General features: G+C 41.6%; 1 protein-coding gene across 1 annotated transcript in view; it reads right to left on the bottom strand.

Annotated features, from left to right (window-relative positions):
- Nucleotides 1-681: 681 nt before the first annotated feature.
- CFAP92 (cilia and flagella associated protein 92 (putative)) overlaps nucleotides 682-17,777 on the bottom strand; it is a 31,974-nt gene continuing 14,878 nt past the window's right edge. The window contains exons 9-17 of the mRNA XM_068419805.1: nucleotides 17,474-17,658; nucleotides 14,953-15,842; nucleotides 13,735-13,929; nucleotides 10,085-10,376; nucleotides 8,119-8,283; nucleotides 7,443-7,655; nucleotides 4,719-4,857; nucleotides 3,518-3,699; nucleotides 682-837 (exon numbers count right to left, since the gene is read on the bottom strand). Coding sequence (XP_068275906.1) covers nucleotides 682-837; nucleotides 3,518-3,699; nucleotides 4,719-4,857; nucleotides 7,443-7,655; nucleotides 8,119-8,283; nucleotides 10,085-10,376; nucleotides 13,735-13,929; nucleotides 14,953-15,842; nucleotides 17,474-17,658 — 2,417 coding nt within the window. The remainder of the gene's footprint in view (nucleotides 838-3,517; nucleotides 3,700-4,718; nucleotides 4,858-7,442; nucleotides 7,656-8,118; nucleotides 8,284-10,084; nucleotides 10,377-13,734; nucleotides 13,930-14,952; nucleotides 15,843-17,473; nucleotides 17,659-17,777) is intronic.

The following is a 17,777-nucleotide window of genomic DNA, read 5'->3' as shown; positions in this document are numbered from 1 at the left end:
GTTAAGCATGATTTATATCTAGTGTGGGATTCTGCAAGATTACATTTCTGCAAGAACTGAGTAATTAAATGAAGCGAAGCAGTATCTTTGCTGGCATGACAGCAAAATAAAGGCCAGAACTCATCTCCCACATAAAGAACAAAATACCAATTAAACCACTTTACATTGCTCCATATGTAATTGAGATAGTAACCACCAGTTTCCTATTAATGCAAAATTTGCTCTCTGATACAGTTTAATTTAGGAAGTTCAAATAACATGAAACTTCTTCAAATTTCTGGTAGTTAAACTGGAAAGGTAAAAATTGCTCTTCAAGTACTTAGATTTATGTGTTTTAGATGAGAAGTGCTGCAGCCTGTGTTCTCCACCCTAAGCCAGGCATGCGGCTGAAGTGTCAGTATCTCTGACAGCGCTGTGGGAGCTGTGAACATGCAGGTAATACCTAGTGACACCCAGGGCCAGTGTTTCCCAGTGGCAAACCTAATTCCTTAATTCTGGAGAGACCTCCCAAGGACACCAAGTTGTCCTATGTAATTGGTTTGTTTCATTAGGATACACCATAAGCATCTAATGTATCGCCCTAGTAATTTATTACTGTCCTGTCTGTATACTGTAATTCTTAGACGTGCACCATATAAAACGATGTGGGCCCACTTTGCTGTTTCTAGCAATCAGGTTGTCTTACTTGAAATCTGCGCCTCGCTTGCGCCGCTGCAAGCTGGCCTGGTCATCAGGACCTGGTACAAAGCCACCGGTGACGCTCTTCCTCCTTCCTGGGGCAGCATCCAAACCAGTGTCACAGGGGTGGTTGTCCAGCACTGACAGGGCTGGGAGAGGCTAGGACAAGAAAACAGTGGATGTTCGGGTGCTTTTTAAAGCCAGGCTTTAAAAAAAAAAGAGTTGAGGAATGTCTGCTACAGAGGAAGTTGTGGGTGCCTTTGAGCTCCAAGTGAGACAATTTTTACATGCATAGATTCCCCAAAACATGGCCAAGAAAATGAAAGCTGTTGCACCCTCATATACTATTACATAAATAAGCCCCAGAGCATTTCCCTCACAGGCAAACGACGAGGTTGGAAACGTGCACAGCTAAAGCAGACATTGCTCAAACTCAGACGGCCTTATAAGTCGTATTTGAGATCACTTTTTTTTAAAAAAAGCCATTATGTGCAACCTTTGTGCTTCAAAACCTTTAACATACAGATCACAAGCTGATTCCTAGTGTTAAAAAAAAAACAAAACACAAAACCCCACAAACCCAAACCCACACCTGCCAGGTCAGTAAAGGTTAAGCTCTGGCTCAGCCCTCGGGCGGTTCGCTCGCCTAACAAGTCAGGAGAAATATCTAGCAGAAATTGTCCCAGTAATCAAAGATCTGAGACACTAAATATACTCCGAAGTATGTTCACTGACCGTGAGCAGTCCGCGTACGTTACACCGTGGGTCAGATGGCACTGACAGAAGGCCGTGGAGCACATGGTCTGAGAGCCAGTCCAGCAGTTAAAGCAGGTACAGGGGGCCTGAATGATTAAAGAATTTTTTTTAAAGTCCATATTTGCTTTTATAACAAAAGGTAAAGTCCTGCTAGGGCTACAAAGCCTGTGCCTAGGAACACGCTGTTTCCCACTTGTGTCAGTTCTCGGGGGAGCAGGAGGTGCACAGCCCGACCCCAGGGCACCAGGCTGAGCAATGAGCCCTTGGGACGGGCGGTGGGAGCACCTGGGGGTTAGTCAGTGTCCCTGCTCCAGCAACACCCAGACCAGTAAGGATCACAATGACCTTCCATCAGCGAGCCAGGAATCCCAGTCAGGAAGCCAGGGAGGGGAATTATACTGCTTATGGAGCATGGTGGGAAATCTGCAGCACTTGGCAACCGGCTCTGAGCTGCTACAGCGAAGAAGATTAAAAAAAAATTGTGAAGGAGGTGAGCCAAGGAGGACAAATCGGTAGAGAACACACCAGTGTAAGAACACACAGCCAATAGAAGGCAATGGCACTAAACTAGCTGGTGGAGCTGAGAAGTGTTCACCCTTCTGAAAACAATCTCACATAACAATAAGCAGAATGATGTTGTGATAATGTAACTGCACGTTTAGCTTCAAAAATAGCTGTCACGTTTAAATTCTATGTTCCTTCAGCCAGGCACATCCTCCAGCAGGACGTTTACTTTCCTTTTTCTGTGAGAGGAAAAACACTGTACTGGAAAAGGAGGCTAGTTTGGAAATCACTAAAAACCAAGAAGAAAAATTATTTTTTTTTAAATCCTTTCTCCCAAAGCAGACCCTTGGAATGCACGTAACCTCTCCTTGTTAAAGGGGTGTCTTTGCAGGAGCGCCCGATTTTGTGAGCCAACACAGACATGTCTTCCTATGGGCTAGAGTTGGAAGGCCTGGAAAAAATGTGTACAAGAAACTTGGGATATGACAGAGTCAAGTCTGATTGCCCTGAGTAGACTGTCATGAAGTGCAAGCTGTACGTTATCTAATAAACTAATACAAGTATTTACATGCACTCTAGCAAAAAAGGTTGCGTGTTGGAATTATAGGAAACAGGCAAAGAGTCTGAGATGGACAAGTCTCACTGTGTGAACAGCCAAATCAAACCAGAAGGCCAAGCCCAGGGAGCACAAAGAGATCCTCAGTCCAAAGCCCGACACTAAGCTGAGGAGGGCAGGCAGCTCGCTGCTGGGCGGCCACTGAACACAGGGCTGGCACCCCGAATACTGGGAAAAAAAAGGGGGTGGGAGTGAGCTGGCCTCAAAGGCTTAACTCTGCTTTTGTTACCAACACTCTGTAGGTCCTGTGTTTGTTTTGCTAGAGCATTTGTAGCCCCCAGTGAGCTTTGGGCCCTTTGATCAAAATCAGCTTTAAAAGCGTGCTCAGGGTTTGGGCCAGGCATTTAGATGCAAGCACTGACCACGATTCAGGCAACAAAAGAACAGTTAGGTGCAGGCCACCCAGACAGCTTTTCACATTAATGAGCACAAATCCTTTACTCTTGCAAGCTGGGGTGTCTGGGGGGGATTTTTGCACCAAGGGGCTGAAGTGCAACGCTCAGGAAGTCTATACAGCGCTATGGTAATCAGGAGAACACATGGGGAGACATTTGGCATCTAGTCTATAGAAGCGCCTCAACCTCTACATTTCATTAGGGGACATTACAATTTCTTTTAGAGCTGCTAAACCAGCTGGCCAAAAATTGTTCTTTTATCATCCGCTGCACGTTGACAGGCAAGTTAGTTAATTGAACAGAAATTCTCCCCATTATCTCTGAGCATCAAAGCAAAGAACTAAAAAAAAAAATAAAAATTAATCATTTTGTGCCCTGGCTGATATGTTTTTCTAAGAGCTCTGTGAGGTTGAGTGAACCAGTGCTATCAATATCAATTTTAACAAATATTTTTACTTCCAAAAGTATTGTGCTAAATTACGAGTGTCACACATTGTCTGCCTTCCACAAAGTGCAGGACAGCTGCTGCTGCACAAAGGGTCAGTCCCCACAGACAGTTACCCTTTACCTTCAGAATCGGTCCTGCCTTCCCAAGTGAGGATTCCAGAGGTCCATCTTTCACAAGTCCTTGGAGATTCTGTGGCTGAAACCTGGCTCTTGGCCCACGTGTGAATAACTCAGCTGCTGCGGAGCACCGGTCAGCTTTCAGCTTGTCATCATCAAAGGTAGTTTGCAGAATCCGAGTAGCACCTTCACAAGGCCAACAACAGATTGTAAAAGAAAAACCAGGCAACAGAAACCAGTTCGATGTAAAAGATGATAAGTTTTAGCTGTATGAACTAAAAAAAGTAGTCTAAAAGCCTCAACTGCAACCAACCTGTGTCACAAGGATTCTGCCAGAAGAAATTATACAGGTGTTAGAATAAAGGCTAGTGCCCACAGCAAAGACAGCCCGCTGTCCTGCAGGCTCCATAAAACACATGGATGTGGGGCTGATCCTGACGGCTTCCAAAAGCATTTCTCTGGAAGAAGCACTTGAGGAGAACTGCACTAAGCAAGTGTTCTGCAAGTTACCGGGTAACGTGCAGCAGAAACGTCGTAAAAGAGGGAAGATTCTAGCAACCACAATAGATCTGTCATTTTCTGCTTGTAAACATGCCAGTGAATCTCAGTTGGTGCTGAGCAGAAAGAAACCCATGGCAAACTTTTCAAAATGCCGTTTCATAATGAATTACAGCTTTGTCTTCTCCAGTTTGTGGGAGACCATGAGGTTAGACACCGGCCACCTCACCGAGGCACGCTCCAGGCTGCTGTGACAGCGCACAGATTTAACCGGCTCATGTCGGCCCCTCTGGACCAGTTACCCGGTGTTGCTCATGGTCTGTGGGGCAGCTTTTTGTCTGACCTCGGTAACGGCAGAAGCTGATTGTCCTCAGTCTGTGTAAAGGAAGATGAGGCAGCCGACAGAGCGAGCTCTACAGAAGAATAAGCCAAGAAGGATCTACACCTCCCTGTCATATTTTACTGTAGATAAAGGAACTACGGCCAAGAAGGTGGGTAAATGGAGGGGTAAAATTGGAGCATGGCCAAGGTCTTACATCCTAAGACACCTCATTTGCTAGAGGACAAGCAGTTTTGCTGTACATGGATCTCCTTGCTAAACCTCTTCGCATTCAAACTCCCTTGACGGCAGAACTGAACAAGGTTCAGGACCATATGTCAGAGCTTCAAGTGAAAAGCTTTGCGATTAATTTTAACAGATCCGTTACCAGTCTGTGGGGCTGTTGGCATGAAGAGCTTAGGTGGCTTCTTGTAAAGATCAAAATCAATGTGCCGTTTGTCCCAGCTCCATCTGTCTCGTGTCAGCACTGGCTCCAGGTTAGCATGCAGAATGTTCTCCTGCCATTTCTGAACGAAAATTGAAGCCCTTTAAGAAGCCAGGCCAAAATCACCAGGGAGGAGTCACAAGAAATAAGTTAGTTATTGGGTAGCAATCTAACAACTAACATAATAGGATCTCACCAAAGCCCAAACTTCACTACACAAGACTATTTCTCTCTGTTAGTCTTTCAATTTGTCATGTTTGATACACATGAATGTGTACACAAAAGTCCATGTCATGAGCAAGCTGTTGACACCCTAGTACTGAGCTGTTACCTAACATACAGGCACTTACAGTACTCTTGAGAAATACCTGGCAGGGGATTAAACTTCATATTTATGTCACATTTCTCTGCAGTGACAGAAGGGGTCTGACACACCTTCCTGTATTTCACACACAGCTGCTAAACTCGCAGGCGAACACGGACCTTCCCTCTCACCCACGTGACCCCGTGTCAATATCCTCCTCCACACAATGAGACCGTGAGAGGACGGACCCAGACCAAAACCTAACTAGTCATTTGTCCTACCCCAGCAGTAAGAAGGGGGCTGGCGGGACAGAATTGCTAGGACAGTGACAGCTATCTATCACCTCAAGGATAATCTTAAAGCATAGTGCTTTTAGAAAGCAGGAGCTGTCCTAGTGCTTCTGAAAATACAATACCTGGTATTAAACTCTTGGGGCTAAAAGCCCAGGTGTCCTGAGGAAGCAGGTGAGAGAAGCAGCATGTGCACTGGAATCGTGGCAGGAATATTCATCATCACAATTGCAAAATGGAGCTCAACTTTTTGTGGTCCTCTGACCACCCACTGCTGAAATACCAGTTCGATTTTTTCAGACAGAACTCTCCTTCCTAAGCTATAAATTAACTCCCGCTGTCTGCTGTTGGCCCTGTACTTGCACTGTTTTACCCAAAACCGTGCAGTTAGAGGATAGCTGAGTTAGTGCAGAAACTGTATGGAGATAGTTTAGGAAGCCAGCAGAACTCCAAGGACTGTTTTGCCTCCCAGGGGATGGTGTTAAAGAAGATGGTCAAATTCTGTCTTTGAGAATAAAACCAGAAATGGTTAAAGCAGCAATGTATCAGAACCAGACTGCTTCTGAATGGGATAGTAATAGTCTTCTGCTTTTGTTCCACCTTTCAGGTAACATGAATGGTAAGTTCAGAATGAATCTCCATTACCCAGTATAATGCTGGTCATGCCCGTGAGGTCCCTGCTCGAGCAGAAGGAGCCTCCTTCCCCCTTTCTCTCAGCTCCATGGCTGGCACTTATGCTACACAGCTATTGGTACTGCCAGGTTACACTTAGTGTCGTTCGTGGTAAGATGTCAGTCCCTTCCCCTCTCTCACCCCATCAGGAGGTGCCGATGGGCAATACAACACACCAGCCAGCGGCTGCTCCCACACCAGTATCAGTATCCCCATTTATTTCAGTTCAGTAGCTGGTGTCAGTCCCCAGCTACTGCACCCTGAGCCCGCTGCCCCTTTTCCAGCGTGTCAGTTTGAGATCCTGCACTGCCCATTCCCCTCCTCTTTTTTGTCTTGTTGGCAAAAGGCACCAGCAATTACACTGAACTGGCTGGTTCTGTTACTCCTGATCAGGGCATCTTTGCTCCTTCATGAGAAAGTACATCATTCAGCATCACGGATCAGAAAAAAGCACTTTGTTTTCACTAACCATTTCACTTCAGCTATACTCTAACCTTTTTGAGAAACTACTTTAATTTGTGTGAAAAAAAAGTGAGATAAATAAAGCCTCAAAATGAAATGAACATATACACATTCTTACAAGACATGATGCTGAGCCTCCAAGCATTCGGCTTGTTCCACCCTGTGCTGTGACTGTGTTCAATTAATTTGTATAATTTACTGATCCTCCACAAAAAAACCCCTGTTCTATTCCCTTTATTTCCTCATCTTGCCATTCTAATAACATCCAAATTTTCTTCCTAACGGCAACCCACATGTGTTGAGTGCACACAACGCTGAAGACTGCTCAGAACAGGGAATTGTAAACTAGTCAAGTCGATGATCAGAAAAATGGCAGAAAACCAGAAGCTAAATAGTAAAGAACAGGAGAAGGGAGAGGGGACACAGGGCAGGAATAAACTGATAGAGAACACAGTGGTGGAGGACAAACACCCCATAAAACTGTAACTACAAACCATAAATAAAAGATGGAGGAAAAACAAGCAGTGAGGGAATTTGGAAACATGAAGGAAGGCTACGATTAGATCGGTAAGTCATGAGGAACAGCCTGGCACCCATTCATCATGGAATGCAATATTATGATTTTTATGACACTAGACCCCACTTGTAAATGTAAAACAAAGCACTCTATAGTCCATTAATACCTATTAATATCCAATTAATATTGGCAAATAGGTTTTCTATATGTGTTCAGGGTAGAATTCATGTCTCCAAACAAAACATCAACAGGGTGAGCTAGATGCTGGTGTACCCAAATTGCAAATACAGGTGTCACCCTCAAAGGAGCTGCCTAGGCTGGACCCCCACAAGAGACTTCCACAGGCTAAAGCAGTTTGCCTCTTTCAAGCCTCCCAAAATGCTTGCGTTCACTTCAGACTGTTCATTTAAGTTTTCTGTTACCTCACGTAACTCCTCCAGACGTGCCTCATCAGGCATCCGAGGGTGCAGGTTGCTTTCAATGCTGCTCTTAAACCCAGGGAATACAAATCCATCTGGTGACAGCCACATACTCTTGGATTTTGCAGAGGATTCCTTACAGGCAGCAACCACATCCACCGGGTCAAACGTGGCTGACAGATACTCTTGACAATAAGTGAATCTCTTCTTTGGTTCCTACAAAAAGATGATTTTGTTGTTGTTGTTAATGTGAATTCCCCTTTGCCAGGAGAGGAGCCCATAAGGTACAGAACCAGTATGCTTGCTTTCCTTAAGACTGCAAGTAATCATAAATCAAAATTATACAAAACATATATAATTAAATCTTTTTAAATGTTTTTAAATTTCATTCTATTATGATCCAATGATGGATTTAATGACAAGTCATTGTCAAAGTCCACTGGCAAAATGACAGCCCCAGTCATGGAGACAAGACAACTTGACTACAACGAACGGCATTAAGAGCAGCCTTTTACACCAGAGTACTCTCAGTACCTCTCAGATCGAGATGGTTTTGGGCACCACCTTCCCTTCCTATGCACTAACATGGGAGTTACTAGTGTAAACCTATTTAATTCATCTCTCTTTTCAGCACTACATACAGCAAGCAAAGATCTCCCAGTGATGTGTCTCATTTTACCTTTGCCATTTCCTGACGAAGATGCTTCTTTGCAAGCTCTGCAGAATTCAGGCTCTGAGAGCTGTAGTTAAAGATAGATTTGCCATCAACAGGAGAAATCCTGAAAGCTTCAAACTTCGGCTTTTTCATCTTTCCTTTGAGCTGGCGTATAGCACCAATGTTAGCCTGCAAAGAGAGATTAAATCTGAGCTCTGTCTAATTGGGAATTCGGTGTTACAAAAATATTATAAACAAGCAAATTATTCTGTAAATATTAAAAAAAAAAATTAACAAAAAAAAAACACTAAAAAAATCTCTATATAGATTTATTACACAACAGCTCTTTGTTAATAAAATACTCCACAGGAGACTCTATTAAAAAAATAGCACCATTTCACCCTTGCATATGACATTCTGCAAGACTAATGGCAGTAGGCTGGAGGCCAGCACTCACCAGAGAATGACTTCTAGTTACAGATCTAAGGAGTTGTTCTGGAGAGCTGATGTTGATTGTCTTCAAATGAAATAAGATTAATTCTTTCATTTCTATGATTCCATTAACAGCCCAGCAAATACATGGGAGACACCATTCATTAGGAGTCTTCAAATTTCTTTCCTGACACAGTATAATTAAACTCTCATACCTTTTCATTGACTTAAGGACGTCATCCTACTGTGTTTATGGTAATTATGGCTCTGAATTCAGACTCTTCCATAACAGGTAATTACAGTAAGAGAGTAAAATTGCATTTTGGATGTCACTTCCCCTGTGACATCCACTTCCCTTTTTTTTTTCTTCTTTTTTTACAATTTCCTATTTTCTTTTCTATAGAGGACTTCCCAGCTCCTCTATTATCCTCTTGATTCAAAAGCATGTATAAAACGAAAACTGGTTGAAACACACACACTGGGAAGACTGCTACCTTTATACAAATAACAAAATAACTCTACACTTAATCTCTACACAATGAGTAGGCCCAAGAGCTCTGCTGCTCTCATCCTCCTATGACGTTATAAAGGCAAGTACCAGGAACGATCACTCAAGATCGTCGCCTTTTCTAGCCTCATGCAATACTCCTTTATCAACAGACTAAGACTGAAAAAGGAAATATTTTGCAGTTAAATTTCTTTCAGTGTCTCCAAGACAGTACCCTTAAACAGGAACACAGACTTCCACATACCAGGCAAAACCTCTTTGTATTAAAATATATACAGGAAAAAACCACTGGGAACTATTCTTCACAAACCACGAGATGGTTAGAGTCTTCAGCTTAGCAATATACTCCAAAAACAATTCAGACTCCCAGGAAACATGCAGGATACCCCTTCTGTGATGTCTATATTAACAGGAAAGGGTTTAGTTTCAACGTGTTTTCCCTGAGGCAACAGAAGGGGTAGATGGACACTGGTAACAAGCCAGAAGAGGTTCTAAAAATCTTCACCATTTCCTTAAAGCTCAGCTCAGCTCTGTCTGCAACTGCTGACTTTATTTAATCAAGAATAAATGCCATTCTGGTTGCCAAAAGGCAAGCAGGTCTTTCACACGGCAAGAGAAGAAAGCACAATTTTCCCATGAGCTTCGTTGGCTCTGCCCCCCACAAGCATCTGAAGCCTGGGTGACATGCTAAAGCACAACGGGGGAGCTATGGAGAAGAAACAGACAAAGAAAAATAGGAACAAAACCCGAAAAGAAATTACAAGCCCTTTAAATAATCACTCTCCTTACCACTCACACAGTGTCTCCCGTTACTCGTAAGCACTAGAATTGTTTTCCCCTTTGAGAAGCCATTACGTTTGCAATTCAACTTTTGCAAAATAAAATTACCCTGCGCTTTTTTTTGATGTTTGTACAATACCTACAAACACCTTACCAAAAGTTTTTCAGGCTAATGAGTCATTGTTTCAGGAGAAGGAGGAGGTGTTGATTAAGGATGTATGAAGTTTTGCAACTATTAGGCTTGCCTCTCGCATATTGCCAACTACTCACCTCAATATAGTTTCTCTTAAAAGACATTTTGTCTCTTTCTTTCTTCTGCTGCACATACGTTTCATTGTAGTTATCTAATGAAGAATATGCCTGGTTTATTTTGCTAACTTTTCTTGGCACTGTATAACCATCAAAGGCACACGAGAGCGAAGGCGGTTTCTGAGTGAAGAGATCCTCATCGGTTAAGGGAACTCCATACTCGTGACTCAGGACTGTGATCATCTCTGCTGAGGGCAGCAGATCCCCACGGATTACATCCCTCAACCTCTTACTGCGACAGAGGTAACTGAGCCTACAAAGACATCAACATTTTATTAGTTTACAAAAACTTTACCATTACAGGAAATATTACTGTGGAAAAACTATACAACCGTCTTGAAACATCTATTTATTAAGTAGTTCAGGTCAGTTCATGTACACTGGTATTTAGGAGCAATAAAGTTTACCAGTTTAATAAACCTACTAGGAATATTCTAGGAACGTTGCTGGCACTAGATTTAGCTACAAGTTAATGATTAGTTGCTGAATTTCTCTAGCCTCTGGCTGGAAAGGCAATAAAGCAGAGCCCCTCCATGCACACTTGTTCTAGTGTGTGACCCATATGTATGTTGAACACCCACTGAAATCCATCCTGCCTTACCTCTATTTTACATCTCGTCCTGATCAACCTTCATCCTATATACTATTCATGACAACACTTACCTCACACCTGATTTCTTTTCATTCACTAAATCTGGCCTGAAAAGCCCAGTGTTAACACAAAAGTGGCTCTAAATATTTGACAGCTATTGAATACCACACACATGCACTTAAATTCTGTTCCCAGCCCCTCTGGCACAGGCCACAGCAGAGGCCACAAAATAAGGTGATTTACCTGATAGCCAAACATAGTATTGTGACTCCTTGCCAAAAAGAGAGGTTTGTTAATTCATCTACCACATAACGATTCTTTATTTGGAGAGAGTGACTTTACAAAGTACTGTAGAAGAATTTAATTGTAAAATTACTGCAACAACATTGCTTTCTTACCATTACTTCCAAACAATAAATAACATTAATTTCAAAGTTGCATCAGCATTAATGTCACAAATTGAGTTTACATCGGTACGTCAAAAATTAAATTGGCCATTGTGCGTATGGATCACGTGCATTAGTTTTTCTACAGTTAAAATTAATTTCCTGGCTAGTTCTAGCAGAAGGAAATGTATCAAGAACAGCAATGTCTGTTACGCACACATTAAACCACCGACTGACTACGGCAAACCAAAAACCAGGAGTTCTACAAGTGAGAGACTGCGCTTGAACACAGTTCACAGCCTGTACACTCCAGTGAAGAATTTATTCGTATTTCTCTGCATAATTACAGACACAGCAGAAGGAGGCTATGGCAAAGAGGACCTAGCTGGTGCCTCTTCCACTCAGCCTGGCAGATTCGCTCAGCTCTGGCGGTGGGGTGCTGAAAAGAGCTGCTGTCTAGAGGGATGTTGTCTCAGCCACTAAAGAGTCTTTCACTGTGGTTCCCTCTGATTTTATAGCAATGAGTACTATGAAGTACAGTAATTGTTCCTGCAGGTTCACTGCTCTGTAGCGGAAAAATAACCACCTGCATTTAAAATTATCCCAGCCATCCTGAAACCTTCATTTTCACCGCAGGAACCTGAGCTGCAGCTATCTAGCAAATTGTGCACCACAGCCAACCTGCTGATTTAATTTTCTTTCTTTAAACAGGAGATACTACAATAAAATTTCACAAGAAAATTAACTACCAAGTATCTAAAATATGCAGTATTATGTTATTTCCTACCTCAAATATTGCCAGCACATAGCTTAAGGAAGAAAGGTATTTACCAACCATCGTCAAAGAAAAAAATAAAAGAAAAAAAGGACTTTTAAGGACAGAATCACACAGAATCACAGAATCAATCAGGTTGGAAGAGACCTCTGGGATCATTGAGTCCAACCATTGCCCTGACACCACCATGGCAACTAGACCATGGCACTAAGTGCCATGTCCAGTCTTTTCTTAAACACCTCCAGAGATGGTGACTCCACCACCTCCCTGGGCAGCCCCTTCCAATGGCTAATGACCCTTGCTGAGAAGAAATGCTTCCTAATGTCCAACCTGAACCTCCCCTGGCGAAGCTTGAGGCTGTGCCCTCTTGTCCTATCGCTAGTTGCCCGGGAGAAGAGGCCCATCAGAGACATCACCGTGATGGCCAGCAGCCATCGCCGTATTGTATTGTTTTTCTCACCATCTCACAGGACAAACATGAAACAAATTACAGATATGCAAAGAGGCACCCAAGATACATGCAGATCATTAGAATGAATATACTTCAGAACTTTAAGTGTAAAGGCCTGGCTCTTCATTAGCTTAATGAAGTTGAGTTTAATTAGTCACCAGCAACTAAGCAGTTCTTGAACCTGAATGGGTCAGCCAACAAGGGGAAGCAGACAGGTATATTAAACCAGCCCTCTACATCAAAGCTGTACTGCATTCGTCTTTCAGCAACTGCCTTGACATATGCAAAATAAAACTTGTAGTAGACAGGTAATCTATGTGTAATATACATTATTGAATATGTTTTACCAAAAAGCAACCATGGGGGAAGGCTGCTACGAGACTGCGTGTGTATTATTGCACACTAACAAGATATTTTTTTATGAAATCAGATTGAAGTCTAGGAGACATTCCCTCCTTGTCTCAGGACTAAACTCATTTCAAATAAGATTTGCAGGCTTTCAATTCAGAAGTTAATCTAAAGAAGCCAGTCTATTTCTAGCAAGAAAAAAAGCAATCACAGTTCATCTCTGCTTTCTAAACCCAAGTTGCTCATATCAAAGATGGATGGTAGCATTTTCCACCTCTCATGAGATGTATCTTAATTTACAATAAACAAACAAAAACCCACACATAGGCGTTTTTTCACAGATAGTAAAATAGATAGATAGAGATGGATGCATATAAGACCTCACCCTCTTCCTTTTCCTTTAATCCATCTCATGAGATGTAATGTCAGAGATGCTGTAAGGCAGACAGCTGTGAATACCTGCAAGTGAGCAACCTGGCAGAGATCCAGCAATAAATCCTGCAACAAAACCCCCAAAAAAATGCCAGGAACAGGAAACATATTCTCCCAACTCACACAAAACTCCTCCTTTCTCCAGTTACCTTAGGAAAACTGGTTTTAGAATTCCCCACTTAGTTCAATCGACTTTCAGGATCTATCAAGTCCTATTTGGCCTCCTCCTTTACTCCATCTCTATGAGAACAGAGCAGAGAAGTAAATCCTTCACAGCTGATGCTTCTGACACTGGAATTTTCTCTTTCTTCAATTCGTATTATATTCAGGTGTTTTCTGATACACTATCCTACTGATACACCTCTCCTCCTCTTTACAAATTATAAACTCCTGCCCAAACTGAAGTGGGTTCACTGATACCCGGTTACTGCTACATTAGTGGTTAGAAAACCATGTTCTTCTGTCCTACCATGCCTGATCTAAAATCTGAGTTACCCATCAGGCCCACAGACTGCTTTCATCACAGAAAAGTTACCCAAGAGTATTATTTTTTGTATCAAATATTCACTCTACTTTGCTAACATTTCATTTGTTAATTTCTTGCCTATGAATCCGGACGAGTCGTACCTGGACAAGGCTTGGAAGCATGCCCAAGGAACCCTACCTCTGACGTAAAGCAGAGGCTGTTTCATGATAGTGAAGAGGGGCTGGCGGAGACGGAAATGATAAAAGATAACTTCCAGGTCTGTGTACAGGCGTCGCTGGAAAGACAGCTGTGAGTTATACAGAACTTCCAGTTGTCCACCTTCATGTCTGTAAGTCCTGCAACGAAGTACCCCAATGGTAAGGTTAAAATAATCAGCCCGTATCTCCGGTTTCCTCAGTTGTGCAGTACATTTACTTTCTCTAATGAAACCGCTCTGCTTTTGTCCTTTAGATGGAACCTTTTTACAGCCTTCAATTCACACGAACTATTCTAAAAATTTATTTTGGACAAAATTACAAAGAAAATATCAAAACTCTCACGACATAAAAAGAAAACATACTCAACTCAGTTAAGCCACATGGCAAACATCTGAAAGGAAGCTCACCTCAGTTTTATCAGTGTTGTGCCCCTTACCAGCCTTATTATAGCTACAAAAGGATTATAGAAATATTTCTACTACAAATACCAAAATTCATACTGCAGGAGTAAAACAAAGCTTCAATTTAGCTTACAGGTGAGTACTGACCAGAGACAACTTTTCATGCAATGAATAATTTCAGTAACTGCCATGAAGTGACTTGCATCAAAAAAAACCAAACCAAACCAAAACAAAACCAAAACCAAGCAACAAATCACCACAGGAAAGCTTTAACAACATGCTGCAGTGCTGGAAAAAATATCAATTATTTTTGAAGCATGAAATTTGAGGGAGACATTCACTTTGGATTTGTCGCGTTTTCCCCTAAACTCAAAAGAAGAAACAGCTTGAAGTCCAGCTGCCTCACGGTGACTAGTTTTGGTTTAGATCCCATTAAGTATTTTTTGTTATTATTTAGAATTGGCAGATTATAGTGTTGTTTCCACAAACCAAGCAGCAGTTTAACAAAAAAAACCCACATATTGCCATCCTTATTTTTGACTTTACATGGATGATCTATGGTGTAACATGATAAAGATGTGAAGATTATGCCTCAAGTGAACAAGCCACTGGGATTCTCATCCACTAAAACTGCATAGAAAGCACCAGCTATGTACTTGCCCTTATATCTTTGTATAGAAAGGGATTAGGGAGGTATAAATCAGACTAATTTCTCTGAATCTAAGGAAATTAACTGACGAAGGATCTCAAACTCTCTTACCTTTCAAAGTGTCTATCCCATAGTCTCTTGATTGCTTTGTCTTTTAATCCCTCCAAGACAAAAAGATGAGTTGCTCTATTCAGTAAGTGAAAACCAGTAACAATATCCAACTCAGAAAGTTTCTCAAGTGTGGTTTTCAGTTTTAATGCAGCAGGAGCCATTCCGATTAAGTGTGCAGGAGAGCAGTCCAGCTGGAGGGCTTTACCATTGATTTCTTTAATCTCTTCCACCAAATCATGTAATAAAGATGAATTATTGCGGTCAAAAATGTAGATTATATAACCATATGGGTAATTTGTGACTTGAGCTTCAGCAATTTCTGCCTGCGTTCCCAATGGCACAGCTATTTCCACTCTTACTTTCAAAAGGGAGTCTGATTCTAGATAATGTCCCGTAGGTAGCAGGGAAGAACTACTCACTGATTCTGTTATCTTCTCATTTTCATTCTTCTCACTGAAAGCAGCAGTATTTGGAGCTGAGCAGCTACGAATGGGAGCACTGATAGTCAAGTACTTTTTACACAACAATAAATCAGTTAGACTGACTTTAGCTACCCCATGCGGATGCCACACTTCGTTCTTCGTAAAAGAATTATAGATTATGGATTTGCGAGCAGGGAAGTTCACGTTACCCACTTTTTCATCTGCTTCATCTTCCCCAAACAAACAAGGCTTTTTTGTGTCGTTTTCCATGTTTCTATCCCGGTCATGAACTTCAATCTCCAAAGGTGGACCTCTAAGACACATCTCTAATTCCCCAGGTTCCATCGTCCCTGTTAGAAGCACATTAACATCCTTAAAGTAGACATGAGTTCCATGGGTTTGTCCATGAGTTCGATGAGGTGGGAAGTTATGAAATTTGTATTTGCAGTAGGTGGGAACACATAATTTCTGAAGAACAAAAAGATGAGGAGAAACAGATATTAGCAGCGTTAACCTTTTCCCTTTTTATTTTTAAGCTCACAGAACAATCGGCTTTTCTAGTAAAGAAGGTATGGGGGGTGTACTTCACAGCACAAACTATGGTCTTCCAAGGCAGCAAAGAGGCCATTCTACATGCCTGGATCCTGGGTTTTGGGAATACACTGTCCCCTTTGTTTGCCTCACCTCAACTTTGTTGACTTTCCAAATACGTCAGAAAAACTCTCATTGTTTCTAGATCATTAGAGGAGCGTGCTGGGGACTGCAATGGCTCCTAGAACTTTTTAGTTTCTCCCTATGCATTCATCTGTAGGATTCGAGGCCTAAAATAAATGTCTATCACTAGAAGTTAGGAAATCCAACAAGTGTCCAGAGATACTGTAGGGAATGGACTGTATGATCTCCATTATTAGCCATTTGTTTACAAATCTGGGGAAGCAAATACGGGGGTTCATTCCACAACACTTGTTGCGGTTCCTTCATGTAAGAATCCATCAGCCATACAGCAGCCTGCACGGAGTGGAGGATACCTGTCAAGATCTATCCTGACAACAGCAAACTGGAAACAGTTCATTATTTCATACAGTACCCTACTTGGCAAGGGAAACAAAAGACAAAACCCATGTGACCACTCTGCAAATTGCATTACAAACTACAGAGTGGTTTTGTCTCCATTATTTATTATGTTGTGCAGTTATTGACATTCTTCCCCTGTTTCTCTTCACAAATGCTAAGCCAATTTCCCAGTCTGTCATAAGCCCTGCAGTGTAAAACTCCACCACAGAACTATATGAGCCATTATAAAGTTCCTGACATAATATTATTAAACTGTTTTCAAAAAACCAATAACAAAACATCCTGCTAATATTAAGGACTAGGTTGATGCAACTTGGAGCAGAACTTTCTATACTATTCCCTTACAGTTCCACCTCAGACAGGGATCGACAAAATAGCTCCTGAGATCAAAGGTCTTTGATCTTAATTTCACTTTCAAATCAATGATATATAATATTCAGAAAAGAGTCTTTTTAAAATAGCATTTCTTTAGGCCTAAAAATGCAACCATTTGACAAGAGAACATATTTTCTAACTCACTTCTCAAAGCTCACAAATATAAGACCAAAACCTTTAAACTATATTGCCACCAATATCGAACCTTTTTTGTGCACAGCATTTTTTAAGATGTGAAACATTCACTATTTTTTAAACTTAAATAATATTTTAACACAGGAATAGAGGCTGTCCTAACAAGCAAGTCAACACACACTGACTTGTTAGCAAATTGTTTCAAACAATACAGCACTGCGACTGAACTAGATCTTCTCTGCTTTACTCAAGATCCACTGCTCAGAAATCAAACTGGGATGACTATATACAAATTATTGCCCCTGGAAAACACAAGGGTTGCTGGTTTGCTGCCAGTGCCTGTGATACGCAGGCACTAACCTGGCCACATGTTTTTCAGGGAGTATGTTAGTCATATTCTCCAATTTTGCTACTAATAAGGAAAGTTATAATTTCAAACCATGCCCATATTTTAAGCAAAGCTACTTGAGGTTAACAAGGATATTCTTTCAGAAAGAAGTAGCAGTATGTGTTACCTGCAGCACTTCTATTGGTACAGGTGTGTTTGGGAGGCGGGTAGCTGAATTAATCCTTATTATCAGAGGATTCAGTTCATGTCTCTGTCTTTCAGACAGAAGAGGTGTTTCCACAGTGAAAGTCACATAAACATCTAAAATGTTAGGACTGGTTTCTGCCAGACGACTGATCACGGATTTTTCTCCTGTTTAAACACACAAGATTAAGTACTGTTATAGAAGCAATCCCATCAAGGCACCCATATTCTATGCAATTAATTACAAACCTCCACTGAATTTGTATTAAAAAAAAACAAAAGTATTG

This window comes from Nyctibius grandis, chromosome 29 (genome assembly GCF_013368605.1).
Source record: "Nyctibius grandis isolate bNycGra1 chromosome 29, bNycGra1.pri, whole genome shotgun sequence".
NCBI lineage: Eukaryota > Metazoa > Chordata > Aves > Nyctibiiformes > Nyctibiidae > Nyctibius > Nyctibius grandis.
Note: the sequence above shows the minus strand (reverse complement) of the source record. Positions and strands in the feature narration are given on the sequence as shown.